This window comes from Sprattus sprattus, assembly GCF_963457725.1.
Source record: "Sprattus sprattus genome assembly, chromosome: 11".
Lineage (NCBI taxonomy): Eukaryota > Metazoa > Chordata > Actinopteri > Clupeiformes > Clupeidae > Sprattus > Sprattus sprattus.
The window spans coordinates 21,443,098-21,465,053 of NC_137909.1; the positions used below are offsets into that span (position 1 = coordinate 21,443,098).

A 21,956-nucleotide genomic window follows, 5' to 3' on the forward strand; every position below is an offset into this window, starting at 1 on the left:
TGGTTCTGTGTGTGTGTGTGTGTGTGTGTGTGTGTGTGTGTGTGTGTGTGTGTATTTATGTGCTTCTGTGCATGTGTTTGAGAGACCATGTAAGTTTATGTGCTGGCGTGAGGATGTAGCTGTGTGTGTGTGCTTGTGTGTACAAGTGATATATTCGTGTACATGAGCGCATGAGGTTGTGTCTGTGTGTGTGAGTGCATGTGTTTGTGTGTCTCTTTATGCAGGTGCAGGCCTGTGGACATATGTGTGTCTTTATGTGTATGGTCTGTGTGTGTGTGTGTGTGTGTGTGTGTGTGTGTGTGTGTGTGTGGGTGTGTGTGTATGCTTGTTTGTAGTGTGTGTGTCTGTTTGACTGTGGAGTATGGCCCCTCTGAGCTCCAATTTAACTCCAGCTGTCCCAGCATGTGTAATTACTACTCTGTGGGATACACACACACACACACACACACACACACATACATATAATACTGCGTGCTGGTGATGACTTTCACAATCACTATTATCTGCCTCTCTGCAGTAAATTCTGCCAGCTTCCCCTCCACAGTCTCTCACACACACACACACACACAGAGCAGACACATACACACATACTCCCATCCGGGGGCCGGTGTCTCCTACGGACGGACGGACTCGTTAATGCATAATTCATGAGCGTGGAGATCAAAGGAAAGTTGAAAGTGAGCGCGGCAACTCCACAGAGACCCCAAACAAAAATATAAATAAATAAACTAAACGAAAAATAAAGAAATAAAAAACTAAGTCTGAGTATGATATCGGTAGTGGGTAATAATAGCTGGCGGTTGAACATGTTTCCTTTGGAGCGTTGGGTCTCATGCCTCTGTCATACCAGGATCCAACCAGCACCCAGGAACAGAGCCATCAGCACTGATTTACAGGGTGGGAGACACACTCAACACACAGACACACAGACACACACACACAGACACACACACACACACACACACACAGGGGGCTTATCAGTATCCACAGCACCTTTCGGTACAGACAGCACCACTGATTTACAGGGCCTGAGACAACAAGATGAGCAGCGACCTGGTCTGGCTCATCCACCGCCCCCTCACACACACACAAACACACACCAGACAATAACCCTGATAAATCTCACTCCTCTCACACACATTCACATAAACCCATATAATATATGCATGTGCAGACACACACACACACTAATTCAAATGCTGTCACGCACACAAACACACAGACGCACATACACACACACACACACACACACACACAGACACCGAACCCCTGATAAATCTGACACAGCTCCTGTGGCTCTGTTGTCCTGCCCACTCACAACTTTGTGAGCCCAAGACAGACAGTGCTGTGGCCTTTGATTGCAGGTATCTGCATGTATCTTTGTGTGTGTGTGTGTGTGTGTGTGTGTGTGCATGGCTGTGTATGTGTGTGTGAACATGCTGGGAGCCGATAGCATTACGATCAAACACAAACACCCATCAGTCAGGGCTGGGGAGGGGCTGAGCAGACAGGGGAATCAGGCATCTGTGGAGTGGGCTATCTCAGCACCCCCCCCCCCCCCCTCCCCCTCTCCCCTTTCCTCTCCTCTCCTCCCCTCGTCTCCCACTGTTACCACATCACTCTGTGCCCCACCCGCCACCGCTGCCATTTTAAAAGGAAATGAGCTGAAAAGAGCATCAGCCATTCACTCACACACACACTCACACACACACACACGCACACTCCCACCAAACCCCACTCCGACAGGTCTGTCTTATCGCCCAGATGAAAATATGAGAGTGGAAGCAGAACAAACATTAAGAAAAACTAAAGAACAAAACTAGGGCTCTGTAATATTTCAAAGCATTGTGGTCAATACAGTCTGAGGCCACCATTTTGTTTGGCAAATGCTAATCATTAATCTTCTCAGTGATTTAAAGGCATGTCTTCAATTTCTATCATTCAGACAGTATCAGATTAATATTATTCATAGTATATCTTCATGGTAAAAACTATTTCTCAAATGCTGAAAAAGACACGTATGACCAGCCCTTAAATTCCTACATTTCCTAAAGTTGTTACTTGTGTTGCTCACCGAAAGCAGCGGTCATGCCGGGGTCCAGTGCAGGCTGTCCGTCCCCAGAAGGCAGGTCGAGGCGTGTGAAGTCACGGCTCTTGTCGTTGTTGTACTTCACATTCAGACTGGCCAGCTTGGAGAACTCCACACGCAGGGTGCAGCAGGCGTTGTAGATGTTCTGCCCATCCAAAGTCTGACAGGTGCACAGACAGATACGGACAGGTTTCATCATCATGATTTACTCATGTTCATTTGAAATGTAAAATGACCTTGTGATTGTGTAGATGAAATGGGAGCTATCAGTATTACTAATTGCTTCAGTAATTACTTGCGTAATTGGTTACTTGCTTCTTTATAATGAGTTGATTCATAATTAATTCAATATCAGAGTGTGTTGGTGGGCTAAGGGAAAATGCAGGTGGGCATGGAAGCCCAACGGTACACATTAATTGTGCTCAGGTGCCAATGAAAACCAATGCAATGCAACGCTGCGGAAAGGTGAGGACATGAGAGAGGGAGAGGTAGATAGAGTGCGAGAGAGAAAGATTCAGACGGGGGAAGAAATTTGGGCGGGATAAATGCATCCAATTTGCTAACATGGGGGGGACACAGAGGCCCACCCACATTATGAAAATCATCAGGTGTCTGCATAAGGGAGGTAACCCACCAGGGCCACCAAGAGCAGCCTTCAGGCTGTAGGTGACATTGGGCTGAATTTGGTTCAGTTGGTTTGGATTGATTTGGTGGATAAAACTTTTTTTTAAAATTTTTTCACAGTATTCTAATTCCAAAACCCTTCTAGCAACAACAACCAAGAGTATGGAGAAGGCATCACAGTCTTTGTATGTGTGCTCCCTGACAAACAAATCCAAGACCTGGCTAGCGCCGTGTTACACCAGATAAGCTACAGTACTGCAGCAGCACTCTCCGACAGAGAAATAAGCACCGGTTCACTGAATGTAACGGAGTTTGGCACCCTTGGCTCAGCCCCCACATCAAATCCCCACGTGAATGAAGGCACTTCACCCAGCACTGGATATTATCACTCTTTCTTCTCGCAGCCGCGGCAGCGAGTGTGTGCCCTGGCAGGTCTCCAACAAACCTGAGGTATGAGAGTCAGGCCAGAAGACTCCCACACATACACACACGCACGCACACAAATGCGCGCTCACGCACACACACACATTCACATACACACGCACACAAACGCGCACACACGCACACAAACAAACACACACACACATACACACACACACACACACCTGTGGGTCGATCGCATCTGATCTAGGTAATGCCAGTCTGCTGTAACACAGACAAACACCCTTCTGCTCGATCATTCCTGGCCAGCGCATGTCCAATCAATAGCTTAAAATGAGGGAGTCGCTGAACGAGCCTCAGGCCGATAAATATTGGGTGATGGGGTGGCTGGGGGGTCAGAACAACGGATGACTCCTGTGTTTGGAAGATTCTCTTTCTCGCTCTCTCTCTCCCTCCCCAGTACAGCATCTTCGTAAGGTGACATAGACAAACTGATCCGTCAGGCAGAAACGGATCATCAACATGACCTCAACACTCCCTGCTCAGGTCCACTAGATGAGCACGGCACTGTGGCAGATGAATGACCCAGAGTAAATCCACACACTCCAGCACACTTCCTAACCCGGCCCATCACTACTCTGGACCATTACCGACAGACAGGTCGGCCCTCCTATCTCTCCATCTTGGCTCTATTTCAACACCAGCCTGTTTAGTTTGCTAAAAAGACACTTCACCAGTAATGCGGCTTTGCGTAACTATGGATACATTTAATCTGAGGAGAGTATAAACACTGAACCCCTTCTTCAGTGAAGCCCTTAGAGACAAGGCTTCAAACACGTCTCCATGGCTCTTGTCAGCCCCATTTCAACATCAGCTTGCTTCGTTTAGAGGAGCAAAACACAACCCAGATAATTAAGGAACATTTTTCTGATTCTCAGCCTAGCCTAGGACACATCCATCATTCCGGGCAGACAGAGCTGGGCTCTTGCTCTGTGACATCAGACAGAATGGAGTCGCTCTGGACAGCTTCTGGGAGTAATGAGAAGAGACCAGGGGGTATGTGACAGCACCCCTCCCACCAAGTTCCACCCCCCAAGGGGGCAGTTTAAAGCCTAGTCACATGCATTCATCATGAGATAGGGAATTCTCACGCCCCCCCCCACCATATCCCTTCCCAGACTTCCCCTACTCCCATACAGTAAATAAAGGCTGCAATGTAATGCAATGAAGAGTTGCAATTTTTCTTCCTTTCTTGTCTAAGTGCCATTTGGGAGGGGCACATTTTGTCATCCTCTGGCAATTTAGGGATTCAGACGAAGGCCTGGGGGCTAAGGACTCACGACCACCACCCCAAACCCGCAGATACCCCTATCCCACCCGCCCCTTACGCCCCCTCCTCTCCCCTCCCCTGCCCTGCCTCCTGTAACACTCACAAACAGGCTCTTTGTGCAGGGGAGGCGATTCAACGTGGCAGCGGTACAATAGATAACACCCGGCGACCAGAGGAGTAATTACTCGCTATTCTTCTGGGCTCTTTTTTCTTCCTCTGTCGGTGCCACTGCCGTTCATTAGATATCCTCAGCCCCGACACATGAATCACTGGGGAGGGGGGAGGTGCTGATTTGTGCATGCCGTGGCGATGGCTGTTTTTCAGATGGGTGGGGGTGTTGATGTGTGTGACTTGATGTCTGTGTGTGTGTGTGTGTGTGCATGTGTGTACGTGTGTGTGTAGGTGTGTGTGTGTGTGTGTGTGTGCGTGCGTGAGTGTGTGCGAGTGTGTATGTGTGCGAGTGTGTGAGTGTGGGCGTGTGTGTGTGTGTGTGTGTGTTTATTCAGAGGTGGTGAGAGTGTACAAATGGCTGCCAGACTGCCAAGTCTGACAGGCGGAGCAAAAGAGGGAGGGAGGGAGAGGCAGAGGCAGAAAGAGACAAAGTGTAGAAGAGAGAGAGAGAAACAGAGAGAGAAAGAGGCAAAGAAGAAGACAGAGAAAGAATGGGGCAGACACGGTTGTATAAAGGATCCAGAGAAGCCAGTAGGGCTGGGTAAAAAGGTATGGTGATGTCCAGGGGGAGTGTGAGAAGGTAAGTCCAAAGCCTCTCTATCTGGGGTCTGGACCCCAGGAAGAATAGTCTCCACTACGGTGTAGACTAATGGGGATCTTTAATAAACTAAACTAAACTATCACCTCCCAAACCTACCCTGGTAGATTTGCATAGAAACTGGGGTTTGCTGGGATTTAAGGGAGATAGTGGAGAAGGTATATTCAAATTTGAAAGGATTTTCACCCACAATGCATCTGCACATTGCTCAGTTTAACTTGTCAACAAACACACAACAAAGGCAAAGAACTGGACTTGCACTGCTTATGTGCGAAAGATCCCAATCCATGACTCACCAACATGGTGAGGAAGCAGAAGCCTACAGAGATATAACTGAGGGCTGTGCTTCAGACATGATGACCAATGAAGCATGAATCTGCAGATATCTGAGAGGACAAAAGGGATTTGTTTACGAACCACTTTGGCATGGTGTGCATTCAATGGGTCTGCATATTGTAGCAAGGCCTGGAACTGGTTATTCTTGGTGAAAGTTATGATCTTCAGGACTGTGCCAAACTTTGAGAAGATCTGTGGAGGGAGACAAACACAAAACACAACTCCAGAGTCAACGCCAACGTTTTTTAAAGTGGTCCAAAAGTCCACGCCCAAAAACCACATAAATTAACAATCTCTACATGAGACTTTTTCTAATGTTAATCACAGTGAGCATTAATAACAGCGTTACACATTAAGCAAGACTGGATACTAATCTCGGTCTCTGATATCCTGATCAATTCTCTGATCTCAATCAAACCATGGTACTGATTATTTCCACATCTTAACAATGGTGCCTTAGCAATTGTCGCTAGCATTTCAACAAGAGAGGGCTGTTCGTGCTAGCCAGTGGTCAGTCTTGTGTGATCAGATGAGTCTTTGGCACTGCATGACAAGTGTTCACAGTCTGGATACAACACTTTGGTACGACAAGGACACGACTAAGGGTTTTTCCACTTGTGCTCGTTCATCACTGTAATGGGGGATTCTGTTTCTCTTCAACCACATACAGGTCTTGAGGGACTCCCGAGGGGGTTTGGGAGGCATTGTGGTTCTCACCTGATGTAGCACCTCCAGGGAGACAGGGTAGAACAGGTTCTCCACGATGATGCGCAGCACGGGGCTCTGCCCAGGCATCAGGGTGCCATCGCTGGCCGAGGCAGAGCCAGACAAGCCCATGTTCCCAGAATGCATGGCGTTGACTGCCTGCAGGGCTGCCTGTGCACGCTGCGGAAAGGTGAGGACACGAGAGAGAGAGAGAGGTAGATAGAGTGACAGAGAAAAAGATTGAGAAAGACAGACGGGGAAAGAGAGCATTTTAGACTTTCTTCTTTTCCCATGGGTGAAAAAATTGCCTTGGGCAGAACAAGAGTGTCGACACAGGAGAGGGAGAATGTCCCATTCTGCACCTAAGATGACTGAACCTCAAGGTCTAAATTTCAGGAAAACTAACACTCAATTCATTCAGTTTCCTACTATGGGGCTTCTAAGAATACTTTGCATTCTTGAGAGATTTGACAAAGAGGCCAAGATCTTGCTCAACTGCAACGTGATGCCACAAACCAGGAAACACTGTAAGATTCACTCTGGCAACCCGCTTGCACAAAAAAAAAAACTTGAGCACACCTTTGTTGATGTCTTCAAATCATGTCCTGACACAAAAACACTCTTCACACACTTGGGTTTCTCCCTCCCTCCAGTTTCACTGTAACTCAGTTTGCAGGGTGAGTTAAGTTGAAACCATGACTACTTGTTATGGTATGCATGATCTCTGAATTAGCTTTTAACCCCTTATAAAATATTTTCTATATGCTGTTATTTTGTTAACTTAGCCCTGCCAATAGATCTGAGGCCTATCATTGCACCGCATGCTCTGTACTGTGTAGATTGCACCTCTTGTGTGGTTAGAGATTTATTGAGTGCAATAGTAATAAATATACATATAAAACCAATAATAATAATTATAATCATAATAACTTTCTTGATCCAGCACCTATGCCTATAAATGACCAGGCCTAGACTTACCCCTTGGTTGGGGAGGTTGTCGGTCTTGAGCTCACGGTGGTTGGAGTACTGGATGTAGACGGGCTGGTTGCGTACATGGGGCGTGGCGGTGGTGTAGTAGTTGACCATGGTGATGGCCGCCTCTTCGGAAGCCATTTCTATGAAAGCCTAGAGAAAAAAAGATGCGTGGAAGGTACGCGTGAATACAGAGATGTTACCAACAGTTATCTGGCACAGGACTTGAACTGCAAGTGAATGAACTGGACGCTTCAGAAAAACCAAGTACTCCTAGGTCTCCATTGAAGCTTCTCCTTTTAAGGGTAAACTGTCTAGAAAGCGAAAGCAATTGAAACGGAAAAATGCTGAACAATTATTTTTTCTTTTTTTTTTGGCATTCCGAGTAAGTAAATGTCAGACTCGTTTCAAGTTGACTAAAATGGCTGCCTCTGAACACCCCATGGGGGAGATCTGAAGATCTTGGCATGGCGGGGGGAGAGAGGGGGAGAGAGGGAGAAGAGCTGCTTTTTAATGAAGACGGCACAAAGAGGAATTATTCCAAACTCCTCCAAGCAAGGTGTGAGAGAATGATTGACGTGGGGCTGATGGGGAAAGAAAAAAAAAAACAAACAAACAACGAACCAAAAGGTAAAAAGCCTGTCTTCATTCCACTTTGATGGCCAATCAAACCGTGCTCATCGCTCGGTGAAATTTATGCTTCAGGGCATCTTGAAATGTGCCCGTCTTTTCCCTCTTTGTCTAAGTATGCCCTTCCTTTCTTTTTCCTCCTTCCATTAATCCTTCCCTCTCTCCCTCCGCCCATTTGAATTTGAAAGGGCACTCAAGTGGGACGTGGCACTGTGGTCTTCCACTGCAGCGTCCTACAGGGTGGGGGTGATTATTAAGAGGACCTTGATGTGTTTGAAAGAGCAGAGACGTGCACTTCTATCTTCCCCAGGAGCGTAATGAAGCGTATGTCGACTAAAACAAATACCCAACCCGACAGCCCCCCCCCCCCCCCCCAGAACGTCCATGGAGCAATTTCAATGAAGTCAGCGTGCCGTGAAAGATGTCCTTATTTGAAGTCAAACAGCGATGGCTGCTTTTCTTGGGCTCCATTGAATTAAGAGTTTAAAAAGTGAATTAGGAGTTTAAAAATGATGTTTAATTGGCTGTGCAGTTTTATTAAACGATATTATGAACTATATATGAACCATATTTATGGACTACTAAAACCCCTGAAGTAGGGCCCTGTTTTGCTAATACAAATCTTATACAATGGTCCATAGTGTTTACCATAAACTGTAATAGGCCTACACATCAAAACAGCAGAACAACAACAACAATGCAAATAAACCCAAAGAGGCAATGGATGACTTGGATGTGGGTGCCTTTCAGAGCTTGTTCACAATCAAGACCCCTTACATTGCCCCAAAGTTCTGATTAGCTAATCCTCTGGATGGTGGTCATGTATGGTCATTGTAGTGCTTTTGGTGACGAAAGACAGTAAACAGAATACAGTACATTAATTTATTCATTGAGAAGGGGTACCCAATCCTGGTCAAAGAAAATGCTACATGTGGTCATGTATTAATTAATTCATTAAGTAAATCATCTGATGCTTTACTGTATTTGCTGTTCGATGGGAATGTAAATATGAATGTGGATGGGAATGGGAATATGAATCTAGATGTGAATGTGAATATGAATCTGGATGGGAATTTGAATCTAGATGGGAATGGGAATATGAATCTAGATGTGAATGTGAATATGAATCTGGATGGGAATGGGAATTTGAATCTGGATGGGAATGGGAAAATGAATCTGGATGGGAATGTGGACATGAATCTGGATGGGAATGTGAACACGAGTGGGATCACCTACTTGGTTTTTGCCTTTGAGCATCAACAGGTTGGTGACTTTGCCGAAAGGAACTCCTAGCGAGATGACCTCAGCCTCGGACACCTCAATGGGGACTTTACGGAGGTGAAGCACGCGGGAGGGGCCACAGGGGGGTCGGACGCCTTTAAAGTTTCTGCTATCGTTGCCATTAGCTGCACGGAGAGAGAGAGAGAGAGAGAGGGAATTATTATTAAAAATACATTACAACATGTTATTTCAACATATAAGACATGTAATATCATCCAAGGCAAAATATAACAGGACAAACATCAATCCGTCAACCTGTTATTTGAAAGAGAGCGAGAGGGAGAGAGAGAAAGACAAGGAGCTTGTGTACAGGCTTACATACTTAGATTTAAAAAGGCAAGACAGAAACAGTACCGGGCCTTCAATCTCATTGAGAGAGAGAGAGAGAGAGACCCATCCATTCAGCTATTGACATCAGTACATCACACATCTAAGACCATTTTTAATATAAGGTATTTATTGTTCCATTAGCCTATTGTTCCATTGTGAACCATTACCATATGTCCACTGTCTCTCTCACAGCATTAACTGTACATTATATACTACACCCACGCGCCAGGTTGTAGGAAATCTCATGATGTAATTAGTCTGTTTACAATAAGCACACACTGTGCACAGATATAATAAGCACAAGAAGAGAGAGGGAGATAGAGTGAGAGTGGGTGGGAGATTGAATTGTAATTGGAAAGGGTAAAAAAAAAAAAAAAAAAAAAAAAAAGAAGCCTATCCATATACATTTAGACAACCCTGCCAAATGCCAATATCAATCGGGATTGCTTTTCCCAGTATAAACATCATTAATTAAAAATGCCAGCAAGAATGACTTCATATTGTTAGCATATGTACATGTGGCTCATCAGTAGAGGACCAGATTCAGAGGAACCAAACCTGACTACACATCACGCCTCCCACACACACACACACACACACACACACACACACACAAGCATACACACACACACACTAACACATGCACCAACACGCACATACACACACACACACACACAGAGAGACAAAGAAAGAGAGAGAGGGAGAGAGAACCCTCTTAGAGGATTAGCAGGCGGTCTGGAAGTGTCCAAATGCTGCCCACTGGGCTGGTCTGGCCTGGCACTCTGCTGTCTCCTGGGCAATATCACAGACTGGTGACAGCTTTTGGAGCGACCGGCGAGACTAGAGGTGTGTCTGTGTAGATGTGTCCGAGCTTGTGTGCAGGGTATTTTGTATGTGCATACATTTGAGTGTATGTGTGTGTGTGTGTATGTGTGGTGGGGTGTCTGTGTGGCATACATGTATGCATGTGTGAAGTGTTTGTGTGTCTGAATGTTTTTGTGTGTGTGCACGTTCCATTGCATGCAAATGTGTGTGTGTGTGTGTGTGTGTGTGTGTGTGCGTGCGTGCGTGCGTGCGTGTGTGTCCGGGTGGCACGTTTAAGACTCCAGGCCTTGCCCACACGGTCCCTAAGGATGCCCGCTGGCCTGCCGACGGCGATTTGGGCTCAGGCACAAACACACTGGCTCCATTGTGTGTGCTTTTCTCGGCTCTGTGATGTTCCCGTCTCGAGCGCGGACTCGTTTACAAGGTCAAGTGCTCAGTGACGGGCTGGGGAGTGGGCGGTGTGAGAAACGGGGACTGATGCGTGGGACGACTACAGGAGACTCACGAGTCGGCTCACTGCTTCCTGCTCTCGCCTCCTCAATGGCAGATATGATCTGCTGCGCTTACAGCATAGATAAGCCAATGGGTATATATTAGTGCTGTCAGTTTAACGCGTTATTAACGGCGTTAACGCCAACCCATTTTAACGCCGTTAAATTTTTTATCGCGCGAGCAACGCGATGTAAAAAAAAAAAAATTATTATTATTTTTTTTTTTTTTTTTGATTAACGTTATTTTTGCCCTCCCAAACTTTGTAGTAGGCTAACATCACGTTTCAGTGAATGATGAGCGCGATACAGCGAAATGGATGATAAAAAGCTTCTGAAAAGAAAGTTTACATTTAAAAGTTGTGTTGTGCAAAAGAAGCGAGCTTCACTATTGTCTGGAAATGTCAACAGGCAGCTGGCAGCAAAAAATATTAAGCCATGGTTTAACTACACTATAGGCTGAGTCCATGTTTATCTTAAATGTGCACTTTATAATTTTATTTTGTACCGCCCTGTTTGGCAATGTTGTTTTTCAATAAAATAAAACATTGTTTAAAGCAAGCCAATCCACTTTTCCATGTTGATAACAGCATTAAAATAAAATAAAAATGATGGAAAAAAAATAATTGAAGGGGCATTTAGAAAAGATCAAATTTGTGATCGCGATTAATTTTGATTAATTTAATCGCGATTAATTTTGAGTTAACTATGACAAAAATGCGATTAATCGCAATTAAATATTTTAATCGTTTGACAGCACTAGTATATATTATTTATATATTTACAAGGGTGGTTAAAGGAGAATGGACAGACAGTAAGAGATATATTAGCAGGGAGAAGAGACAGCAAAGCCATGATAGAGAAGGAGGAGAGGAAAGAGGGAGAGAGAGAGAGAGAGCGAGAATAGACAGAAAGGGGTGAAATACAAGAAATGAGGACAGCCAAGATGGTGAAAGAACAGACAGATAGTAACTGAAGAATGGAGATCAGACAGTGAAGAGAGACATGATCGAGAAAGAGAAGGAGAACTAGGAGGAGATGAGAAAGAGAGAACAGACTGGCAGAGAGGGTGACAGTAAAGAGAACAAGGAGGACATCAAGAAGAGGCGCCGAAAACACCAGCGGGAAAAGAGTGACGCAGATAACAGAAGAATAGAGAGAGGAGAACCTTAACCGTGGGGACAGTCACAGAAGAGCCACAAACTGAGGAACAGTTGTCTGGATACACACAAACACACTCACTCACTTCTCTGTTTTTGTTTTTATCATCATTATTATTATTATTATTATTATCATTAATTTTCCCTCTCCAATCAACCATCTTATTCTACAAAAAGACAAGCGAGAAAGGGAGAGGGGGAAGTGCGAGAAACTGATAAAAGGCCAGTAAGGGAAGTGGAGGGCTAGGATGGGTGTGGTGTAGAACTGTAGCGGTTGACGTCACAAACCGTATCAGGGCCATATTGGCAGGAACAAGTTTAGTGGGTGACAGTCCGCAGCTGGGGTTCAAATAGATAACTAGTATGAAGTAAGACTGTATCATCAAGATGGTAGACAATTACTGAGCCCCGGAATGCAAAAATTAACATCTGAAAGACAACGGTGAGTTGTTTTCCTACAGATCCTCAAAGACGGAATCAGTGGATACACCTGCGGCTCATTGAGTTAATGAATTAATTAATTCATTAATTGCAGCCCTACGAAAGCCTTAAGGCTTTTATAAAACCTGCCTATAATAGCTGCCAGTGTAAATCGAAGTGTGGCTAAACAAGTCAGCCTATAAAATCTGGATACTAGAGGTCGGGAAGTACATGTGGAACCTCAAAATAAAATCCCTGAAATGTTGTGAGGACCAGATATTTATCTTTGTACTTTTTTTTTGAAAACAAGTCAATTGCGTGACTTTGTAAAATGGGCAGTATATTCAGAGGCTATATAGCCTGTTGTGCGCTATAATAATCTAATGGTCAGACAGGCATTTTCCCTACCAATGGGTTAAAGTTGTTAAAGTTAAATGTTTTGAGACGTAACCACTTCAGCTCTATCCTCTCTGTAACACCCTAGCCCTGTTATCCCACACAGCTGCACCCTATCTGGGTCACAGCGGGCTGTGGTGCGGGTAACACCTCCAGCAGTAATGGCTGCCTGTGTTTGCTGAGCTCAGGGACCCTGAGTCCCTTCCATGGATCTGGGTGACCGTGCCGAATGTGAGTATGTGTGTGTGAGTGTGTGTGTGCCATGGAAACTCAAGGTCCAAACTATAAGATTGTGTGAGTGTGTGTGTGTGTGTGTGTGTGTGTGAGAGACTCAAGGACCAAAACACACACACACACCCACACACACACACACACACACAGGCTACCCTTCAGAGTTAATCCTGCGAGGCGAGAAGAGGTAGCAGAGACGGAACAAAATACACACAAAAGAAAGTGCTGCTGTCAGCAGGACGCCCCGCTACAGTAAACGAAACAACCCCCTCTCTTCCTCCCTCTCTCTTTCCCTCCTCTCCATCTCCCTTTCTCTCTCACTCTTTCTTCCCCTTCCTCTATCCGTCTCTCTTTCTCCCTCTCTGTCTCTTTTTCTGTCTCTTTCCCCCTTTTCTTTCTTTCTTCTCCTCCCCTCCACCCCTTCTCCCATTTCTCTCTCGCTCTCTCTCTCTCTCTCTCTCTCTGTCATAGCACCTCTCTTGTAAAGGCCAGCTCTATTCTATTCACCTGCTCCATGTCACACCTACACTGCCTCTCATTAACAGCAGGGACTCCAGACCCTGGGCTGTCCTGTCTCCCCGCACTCACAGCAGGGACTCGCCTGGGGCCAGGCCTCCACACTGCCATGCAGTGCCAGCACAGAGCTGGAAGAGCAACAATGCCAGGGACACACTGGTGATCTGGCACATGTGGTGGTCCTAAGGCTCCATGATGAGACAAATCAGGTGTATTAGGCTACAACTGGGCACTGTACTGTAAGTGCCACACTGGTAGGTACAGATGCATAATGATGCTACGCCATAACATGATTTGGCTCCCCAGTTTGGAGGTTTATGCAATTGCTTTGCCTGTAGTACTGTAATGCTGATTTATGTTGTTCCCCATTTGTGTACCAGTAAACGTTCAGATGCAAGAGAGCTCTGCCGCAGGGAAATGCAGAATCTGCAGAGGATCTGGTGTGGATCAGTGCTACACCTAGAGTGAGGAGCCATCTTAGAGGATCTTAACTTAGGACTCCAGGTCAACACAGTGTCCCTTCAGTGTCAAAGGTACTCAGACAAAAAAAACACCTACACCTTTTCAAATTCCTCTTTGTCCCTTCGTGTACACCTGTCTCCCACATGTTTTCTCACTGGTGGGCCCCCCTGTCACTCTGCCTTTTGCGTGGCGACCCCAGCACAGTGCCCGGATGGCGCGGCACAGGGGCAGAGGGAATGCCTTCCATTGGGGCGGGGCCCCGCTCTGGACAAACAGGAAAATTCCAAATCGGACACGCAGATCCCACGAGCCGCGCTACTTTATCTGCTCCTCCTCTTACTCTCACTCCTGCTCCTCCTTTTACTCTCACTCCTGCTCCTCCTCTTACTCTCACTCCTGCTCCTCCTCTTACTCCTGCTGCTCCTCCTCTTACTCTCACTCCTGCTCCTCCTTTTACTCTCACTCCTGCTCCTCCTCTTACTCTCACTCCTGCTCCTCCTCTTACTCTCACTCCTGCTCCTGTTCCTAATCTTACTTCTGCTCCTGTTGCTCTTCCACCTGCTGCAGCACCTCCTCCTACACCTCCTCTTACTCCTACTGCTGTTCCTTCTCTTACCCCTGCTCCTCCTCCTACTCTTGAAGCTCCTCCTCTCACTCTTCCTACTCCTGTTCCTACTTACTCCGGCTGCTGTTGGTGTTACTGCCACCGCCCGCTCCTTCACCCACCCATAACTCCCTCCCCCCTCTGCCGGCCTGGTTTCTTCCATGACATCACTACATGGGAGGGGCCAACGCCCAGGGGCTTTTGTATGGGAACTGATGAGAGAGTTTCAGAACAAGCCTGGACCATGTGTGTGAGTGAGTGTACACAAACATACACATACACACACACATACACACACAAGCAACATTTGATCAGATTTTAACCAGATGTGAGTGAGAACACAAGTTACACACACACACACACACACACACACACAAACACACACACACACAAACAGAGAGAGAGAGAGAGAGAGTGTTACATGTGGTCATAGCCTGCTTTAATGTATAAATTCAACCATAAATGCACACACGGACACAACATAGTGTGCAAGTAAATGCATGTACCACATAAAAACTCACACATCACATACACAAAAACACACACACACCCACAGTAGGCTAAATATGGTCTGTATCCTATAGTGTTTCATCTTGTGTACCAGTGGCAGTCTGTAAGCACACTATAACACTCAGAAAAGGAATAAGGGCTTTTATTGGGTCTAACGTTCCCTCCCTGTAGTATCACCCTCTAGCCAACTCCCCCCCCCAGGCTGCTTTGGTGTCCCCCTCCCTCTCTGAGCTGAGGAGGCAGGCTTGGGGACGATGGATAAACTACTGCGACGGCCACAACACACACACAAAAATGCAAATATGATAATGTCTCAGTGCCCAAGGAGCTGATTAAGACTTGCGGTTAGACTAAATAAAAATAAAAAACAAGCCTAAATTAGACCTTGAGCCAAGGAGAAGACTAGGCAGATGTAGCGGCTACCAAACGAACAGACCACATGCGGGGCGATAACAAGGTGAGAGGACAAACTAGATTATCCCTCTAGGAGCACTGGCTGCCGCCTAGGTTTCATGCTGTTCTGTCTCCAACAGAGGAAAAGGAGAGAGAGAGAGAGAGAGAGAGAGAGAGATACAGCCAGACAGATCAGAAGTGTGTTAAGGAAGTTTTGCTGAGTCTGAATAATAAACAAAAATCCATCTCTGTCCAGAGAACTGATACAAGTATACGGTATTGTATGGTATTTCAAAACACATTTACATATTCATGTGTCCTTAGCAGACTTCTGCCATCATGTTGTCCAGAGAGGACTGACCGCAACATTTCACAGGGGCTGGACAAGCCTGTGGGTCTCCTAGAGACAGGCACCTTGCCACATAACGGTCAGCAAGCAAAGGAGCACGCTGCGATTGGCCAGTTCGTCTCCCAGTGACCCGTCGTTGCCATGGCGACAGGCGCACCAACCATCAAAGCATCTGGCTGCGAGAAGGCAATCCGTCTCATTGTGCCGCTAACAAATCTTATTGTGTGTTTAATGAGATTAGCCAGGCCTGCCATCCCCTCTGAATCACATACACACGCCAGCGCATTCTGCCGACGAAAACCAATGGACCTCGCTTTAACCTCCAAACCTTCCAAGCCTCCTTTTTTTGGTGGCCTGATCCATATGATAAACATGGCTCTCTTCTTTATCTGAACATAATCACTTAGCAAACACTGCCAACGCTACATGGCTTTGTGTTGTGTATTGAGTTAGCAACCTTATGTGAGCGAGATGCTAACTGTAGCATGTGGGAGACTGGAGCAGCTGGTCGACCACCAAATGCCTGGATCTGGAGCCGCCTGAGCGAACAGCAACTCTCTGCTGGAGACGGAGCCACACATATTGACAGATACAGATTGACAGACACAGAGACAGGGATTGTGGGACTTGGGAGGCTTGGGAGTGCAAGGGTTTACGTGGGTTGGGTTGGGTTGGGTTGAATTTCTGTCTTTTTTCCCTTCCCTCCCTCAAGAGGAAAGCAGGCCAGAGTAGCAGCGTTAGCATTTTTTGTGTGTTGAAGGACAGGGCATAAAAATGAAATAAAGATGTCAATGCCAAGATGCCAAGTTGCCTAGGCTGGTCACAGAGAGAGAGAGAGAGAGAGAGAGAGAGAGAGAGAGAGAGAGAGAATGAATGAAAGTCAGAGAGGGGGAGCAGAGGAGAAAGACATGGAAATATCAGAAAGAGAGAGGCAATGAAATGGAGATGGGGAGAGAAGAGAGGAAGATAGAGAGACGGGGAGAGAATGAAGAGAAGAGCATCACCTTGTGACACAGCCATCGAAGAGAGCTTAATGATAAGCCAGTTAATTCTGCTCCATCACATCATTAAATAATTACAGTCTGGCTCAACACAAGCCAGTGAGCTCACATAACATCACGGCCACTTCACTGCCACAACACCTCACAAAGCTGTGTTCCCTATTCGCTATGTTCCTGTATTCCAACTGATAGAGCAAAGTGCTAACCACACCAATCCCATCTGATAGAGCAAATGCCAATCATACCAATCCCATCTGATAGAGCAAGGTACTAACCATACCTACCAATCCCAACTGGTAGAGTACAGTGCTAACCACTTTACTTATTAGAAAAAAAAACAGTTTATGTGTACTATGCTGTGACTTAATTTGGATAAAAGCCTCTGTTAAATGAAAAAAAAATTAATGTAGCGGCGATAAGAGTCAGGTGGAGTCTCCCTAGCATCGCAGCAACTTCACTGCATGAACAGCACACAACGCAACTAGTTGGTGGTCGTCACTGCTGAGAATGACACTGGGCTCAACAATGGGCTCAACACAAATGTCCTATTAGTCTGTGAGTCTTTGATGGTCTGAAAGTTTACAGGTCTCTGACCCTAAACTTGGAGCAAAAGGGAGGAGGTGGCGCCAGGAAACCCTGGCACTTCCTTGCAGTGACAGTCATTTCAGGCTTCGGCACAAAGGTGTGTGTGTGTGTGTGTGTGTGTGTGTGAGGCAGGATTGGTGGCTGAGCTGGTAACGGTGGGGTGGCGAGGAATCCCCGGAATGTTGGCGTTCATCTCTCATGTTTTATTACTCCTTACCAACAATCTCACATTTCTGGGATTCCTAGGATTCCTGTCCTGGTACCTCTCCTCCACCTGGCTTAGATACACGCACATGCACACGCACACGCACACACACACACAAACTCACAGCCATACATGCAAGAACGCAAGCACGCACACACACACACACACAAACACACACACTAATGAACAAACCCTGGCTTCCTCTGATGCAGTGAAACATGTCTGCTGGGTTCTCCCTCCTCGCCTCTGCTCTAGGTTTGTTTTTTTCCACTCCCAACTGTCAGCCGTGTGTGTGAGGAGTTTGACGGGGCAGAAATGCCGGCATGTTGCCATGGAGGAGAAGGTGGTGTGGTCCCGGCAGATGCTCACTTGCCATAAGCGACAGTGAGACAGAGCCTCTGAGCTTTCACAAACAAACACACACATACACACACACACACACACACACACACACACACACACACACACACACACACACACACACACACTGGGTGAATTTCTGTTTAAAAATGGGATAAAGACGGACTACAAACTGTTGACTATGTTTAAAGCACTGAAGGTTCATTTTTAGGTTCTTAACCTCCATTAGGGCTGGAGATCTGGTCGGCAGTCGAGGTGTCTGCTAGCCTTGGTGCTAATGCTAGGCTTGGGGATGAGTTAGAGGAGGGCTTTTGGATCTGTGTGATTCTCCACATTTGAATGTTTGGACATTTGAACTGAACACACAGACTAACACACGTACACAGAGACACTTCGCATAAGAATGCTAAAGTGTCCTGGTTTTTCAAAACAAGCTGAAGCACTGTATGCTTAATCCCCACTCAGTGTAAGACTACTATTAAGCTGTGTAGTAGTATTTTGGCTGAGAGCTTGTAAACAAACAAAGCACACCGCTCTGAATACATCGCTAACGTGTGCCCAAGCCCTCGGAGCTCAGAAAGGGGAAACAAGACCGTCCCTTGGATAAGACATTTGACCTGGTGTCTGACATTAAGCTCAACAAAGGTCACAGGTGTGTAATCACACATTTCCATGTGTAAATAAATTACCTTATCAACTGCAACAGGATAGCGATATCTTCTCCACTGAAAGTAAGCTCTGACCATGAGATATGTTTTTAGAACATATCTGTTACAGCCTGGTAAATTAAGCAGTTCTGGTAACATGGCTTATCTTCATAGACCAGAGATTGTTGAAAAAATAAAATAAAAACCATGATGGTTTTCCGCACTTGATTGCACACTTACAATACCATTATTTAAAACTAGGAGACGTTAATCTTTATCACCCAACCCTGTTACAAAGCTTTTAAATGAAAAAACTAACACACAAACGTTTAATTTTGTGGAGTTCATGAATCTATCTTCCCCTGCAGAAAGACATTTACTTTTGTGGGAAAACAAGATCGACCATCTACATAGCCAGAATACAGTGCACCTTCTCAGAATTGGTGGAAATGAAGCTTCATTTCTAAAAGATGCATGCCACGCAGTGTCTCTCACTTTTTCTCTCTCCCTCTCTCCCTCTCTTTGAGTTTGTGTGAGAGAGAGCGAGGAAGTAAGATAGCAAAATAAAAACACATCATATAACAGAGCTTCCACAGAACAAGATCTGTGGCTAGATTTGATACTGTGGTGGTCTTTTTCAGAAATAACAAGAAATAGTAACATGTCCAACCCATACCGTGAGTGATGAGAAATGTTTATCGAGACAGATGGAAGTTCTGGGGGTGGATGTGTGCTGTGCATGTGGGGGGTGGGGAGGTGCATGTCTGGTTTTTGAATCACAGATCCTTATCACTATCACAGCAGAAAGGCTCGATTAGAGACAACAGCAGTCAGCCGTCCGTGTTGGTGCGGTTGCGCCCCAGCTTTTAGTGCCGATGGACAAGCAATGAAAATATTGACCTTAGATGTTTTGTGTGAGTTTGGGAACAGTCTGTGAGACTGTCTGCATTTGTCTCAGGAACAGCTTCCCTACGACCGCCTCCAGCCATACTTACATACTCATGCATACTAAGTATATACGTAGCATACACAGCACCCGTGTTTAAACAGTCACTACTGTGTACAGTAGCATAACCTATGGAGAAGGGTAATTCTAGAGAAGTGCCCTGGTCTGGTTTTCTAAAACAGGACATCCTGCCTCAGCTGTGCGAGCAAAATGTATCACATTAAGAGTTAGAATATATGCAAGGCCACAACTAACCAAGAGAACGGCTGACCGCATCTGTGCCATATCCAGGCCTTATCTGAGCTGTATCTAAGATGTATCCGGCCCATATCAGTGGCGTACTCACATACTGTCTGAGAAGACTTGATCACTAATGTGAAATAATAGAGGTTGTTTCTGTACTTGTAATTCAATCCAATAAAAATTCATAAAAAAACGACAAAAGTAAGTTGAAGTACGTGGTGTAGTGACAAACCTGGGTCACTCAGAGTAAGTGGTAAACCTCCTAATAGAGGAGCCTAATGGCTTTGGTTTGATAGGAGAATGAGGCTCGTCACTAAACCACGTACTTGGAATACTCCCCTGACCTTAACTCTGCACCCAATTACAACTGCATGTTGGGAAATAAAAGGATGTGGAGACACAAAGTCTGGATGCCAAAATGCCATCCCTCCTAAAATCTTCAAAGGGAGATATGAATAGCAGCAGATGCTGCCCGCTGATGACACAGTAAAAATAAAGACTGGAACGGGATGTTGAAGATGCTATTGTAAAAAAATGACTTGTTGTGAGTCATACTCCATTAAGTAGTAAGTGATGACAGCACACATTAATCTATATTTATAACTCCTCACCTACTGTGCTCGTCTAAACCTGATCTCTACATTAAGTGAGTCATTTGTTCACCTTCACTTCCTGATATGAATGAAATACTGAAATGCAGCTACAACACACGCGCTACCTAGGAACGGATATTTCTATGGCCCGCACACACATGCATATTCACACATATACACACACACATCCAAATGTCGTTGTACGTGAATACATTGACAATAAAGTATATTCTATTCTATAACCACTTATACTCACTCACACAATTACTGTATGAAGGAAGAGTGATCTCATTCTTAAAAGCTAATCTGACACTGGTGATAGATTGACACCGGATAGGCTTCTGTGAAAAACCCAGATGGCAGATGATAGCATTCACACCACAAACTCTCAGCTCTCACATACTAGTTATTTCAAATGATCCCTGCTATTTGGTGAGTGTTCAAAGGCTGACAGACAGCCAGACATTAGAATTAGAGGGAGACCGACAAACACAAATATACAGATATATATATATACAGAGAGAGAGAGAGAGAGAGAGAGATAGAGATATAGAGAGAGCAAGAGAGAGCGGGAGGTACTCATGTATAGATGAGGAGAGACAGAGAGACAAGGAGGATAAACTCATTTTTGCTACTTGACCCTGAGTGATGGGGTCGTCATATCCCCCTCACCCCCTTGCACCACCCCCCCCCCCCCCCCCCCCCCCGCTCCATCATTTCCTGCCTTATAACATTTCCTTTCCCTCAGGCTGGGCTGGGTGAACAATGACTTCTGCTCGACCCAATCAGACCCTGCATCAACTACAATGGCCATTATTTTCTCCCTCTTTACGAGTCTCTGGTCTGGGAACACTACAGACTCCTGAAGCATTGGGTAACTGTCCGCACTGCTAACGATAACTTAATGATGATGAGCGTGAGCTTCAGCTGCTGTTGGCTAGAATCGATGAATTCTGATTGGCTGTCAATGTTTCTATCATTCATATAATTGCTTCACAAGCGATGCCTAGTCACGCTATATGACGCTATTGTTACAGCTTGCCATTGATGGCTACAGTTTCTAGCATCTGGGCAGTGCGGGAGGGCGGGCTAGCTGAATGGACATCCCTTTCTCCCTCCTCATTAATCTCTGGTCTAGGACCACTACAGACTCCACAGCCTCTAGAGCCCTAAAGACCTAAAGCATTTGGTAACAGAACTACGACGGACCTCCAGTTCGCCCGTTCCATCTAGAAGTGTGTACCAGAGTAAATGGCCATTAGAGTTTTCGGCTGAGCGGGAGGGCAGGCTAGCGGAGTGTCACTCCACCTGAGGAATGAGGCTCGTGTTCCAGGTGTGGTTTGGGTTACCTGTGGAAGGAGTAGAATTGCTCATGGTAGTCCAGCCGCACGCAAGAGCAGAGGAGGGAGGCTTCTCAGGTCTCCACTGAAAACACACAAACGCAGATACGGGGCGGTGAGTTAGGCACATCACAGCTCTCTCCATCTTTCACACACATGCAGTCTTTCTTTCTCTGTCTCCCTCTATTCTTTTCTCTCTCTCTTTATTTCTCTGTGTCATACTTATGCAGAGGCA

The 21,956-nt window shown here is 45.8% G+C and overlaps 1 protein-coding gene across 2 annotated transcripts in view; it reads right to left on the reverse strand.

The window, feature by feature from the left end:
- Window positions 1–7,359, reverse strand: part of ptbp3 (polypyrimidine tract binding protein 3) — a gene marked incomplete at its 3' end in the record, with an annotated part of 14,934 nt that extends 7,575 nt beyond the window's left edge. The window contains exons 1-4 of one of the 2 annotated variants that reach the window (XM_080847045.1): window positions 7,216–7,359; window positions 6,247–6,414; window positions 5,611–5,721; window positions 2,075–2,249 (exon numbers count right to left, since the gene is read on the reverse strand). In XM_080847045.1, coding sequence (XP_080703171.1) covers window positions 2,075–2,249; window positions 5,611–5,721; window positions 6,247–6,414; window positions 7,216–7,347 — 586 coding nt within the window. In that variant the 5' untranslated portion in view covers window positions 7,348–7,359. Of the gene's footprint in view, window positions 1–2,074; window positions 2,250–5,610; window positions 5,722–6,246; window positions 6,415–7,212 lie in introns of both variants that reach the window. The other variant, XM_080847044.1, reaches the window with a different exon arrangement.
- Between the last annotated feature and the right edge of the window lie 14,597 nt (window positions 7,360–21,956).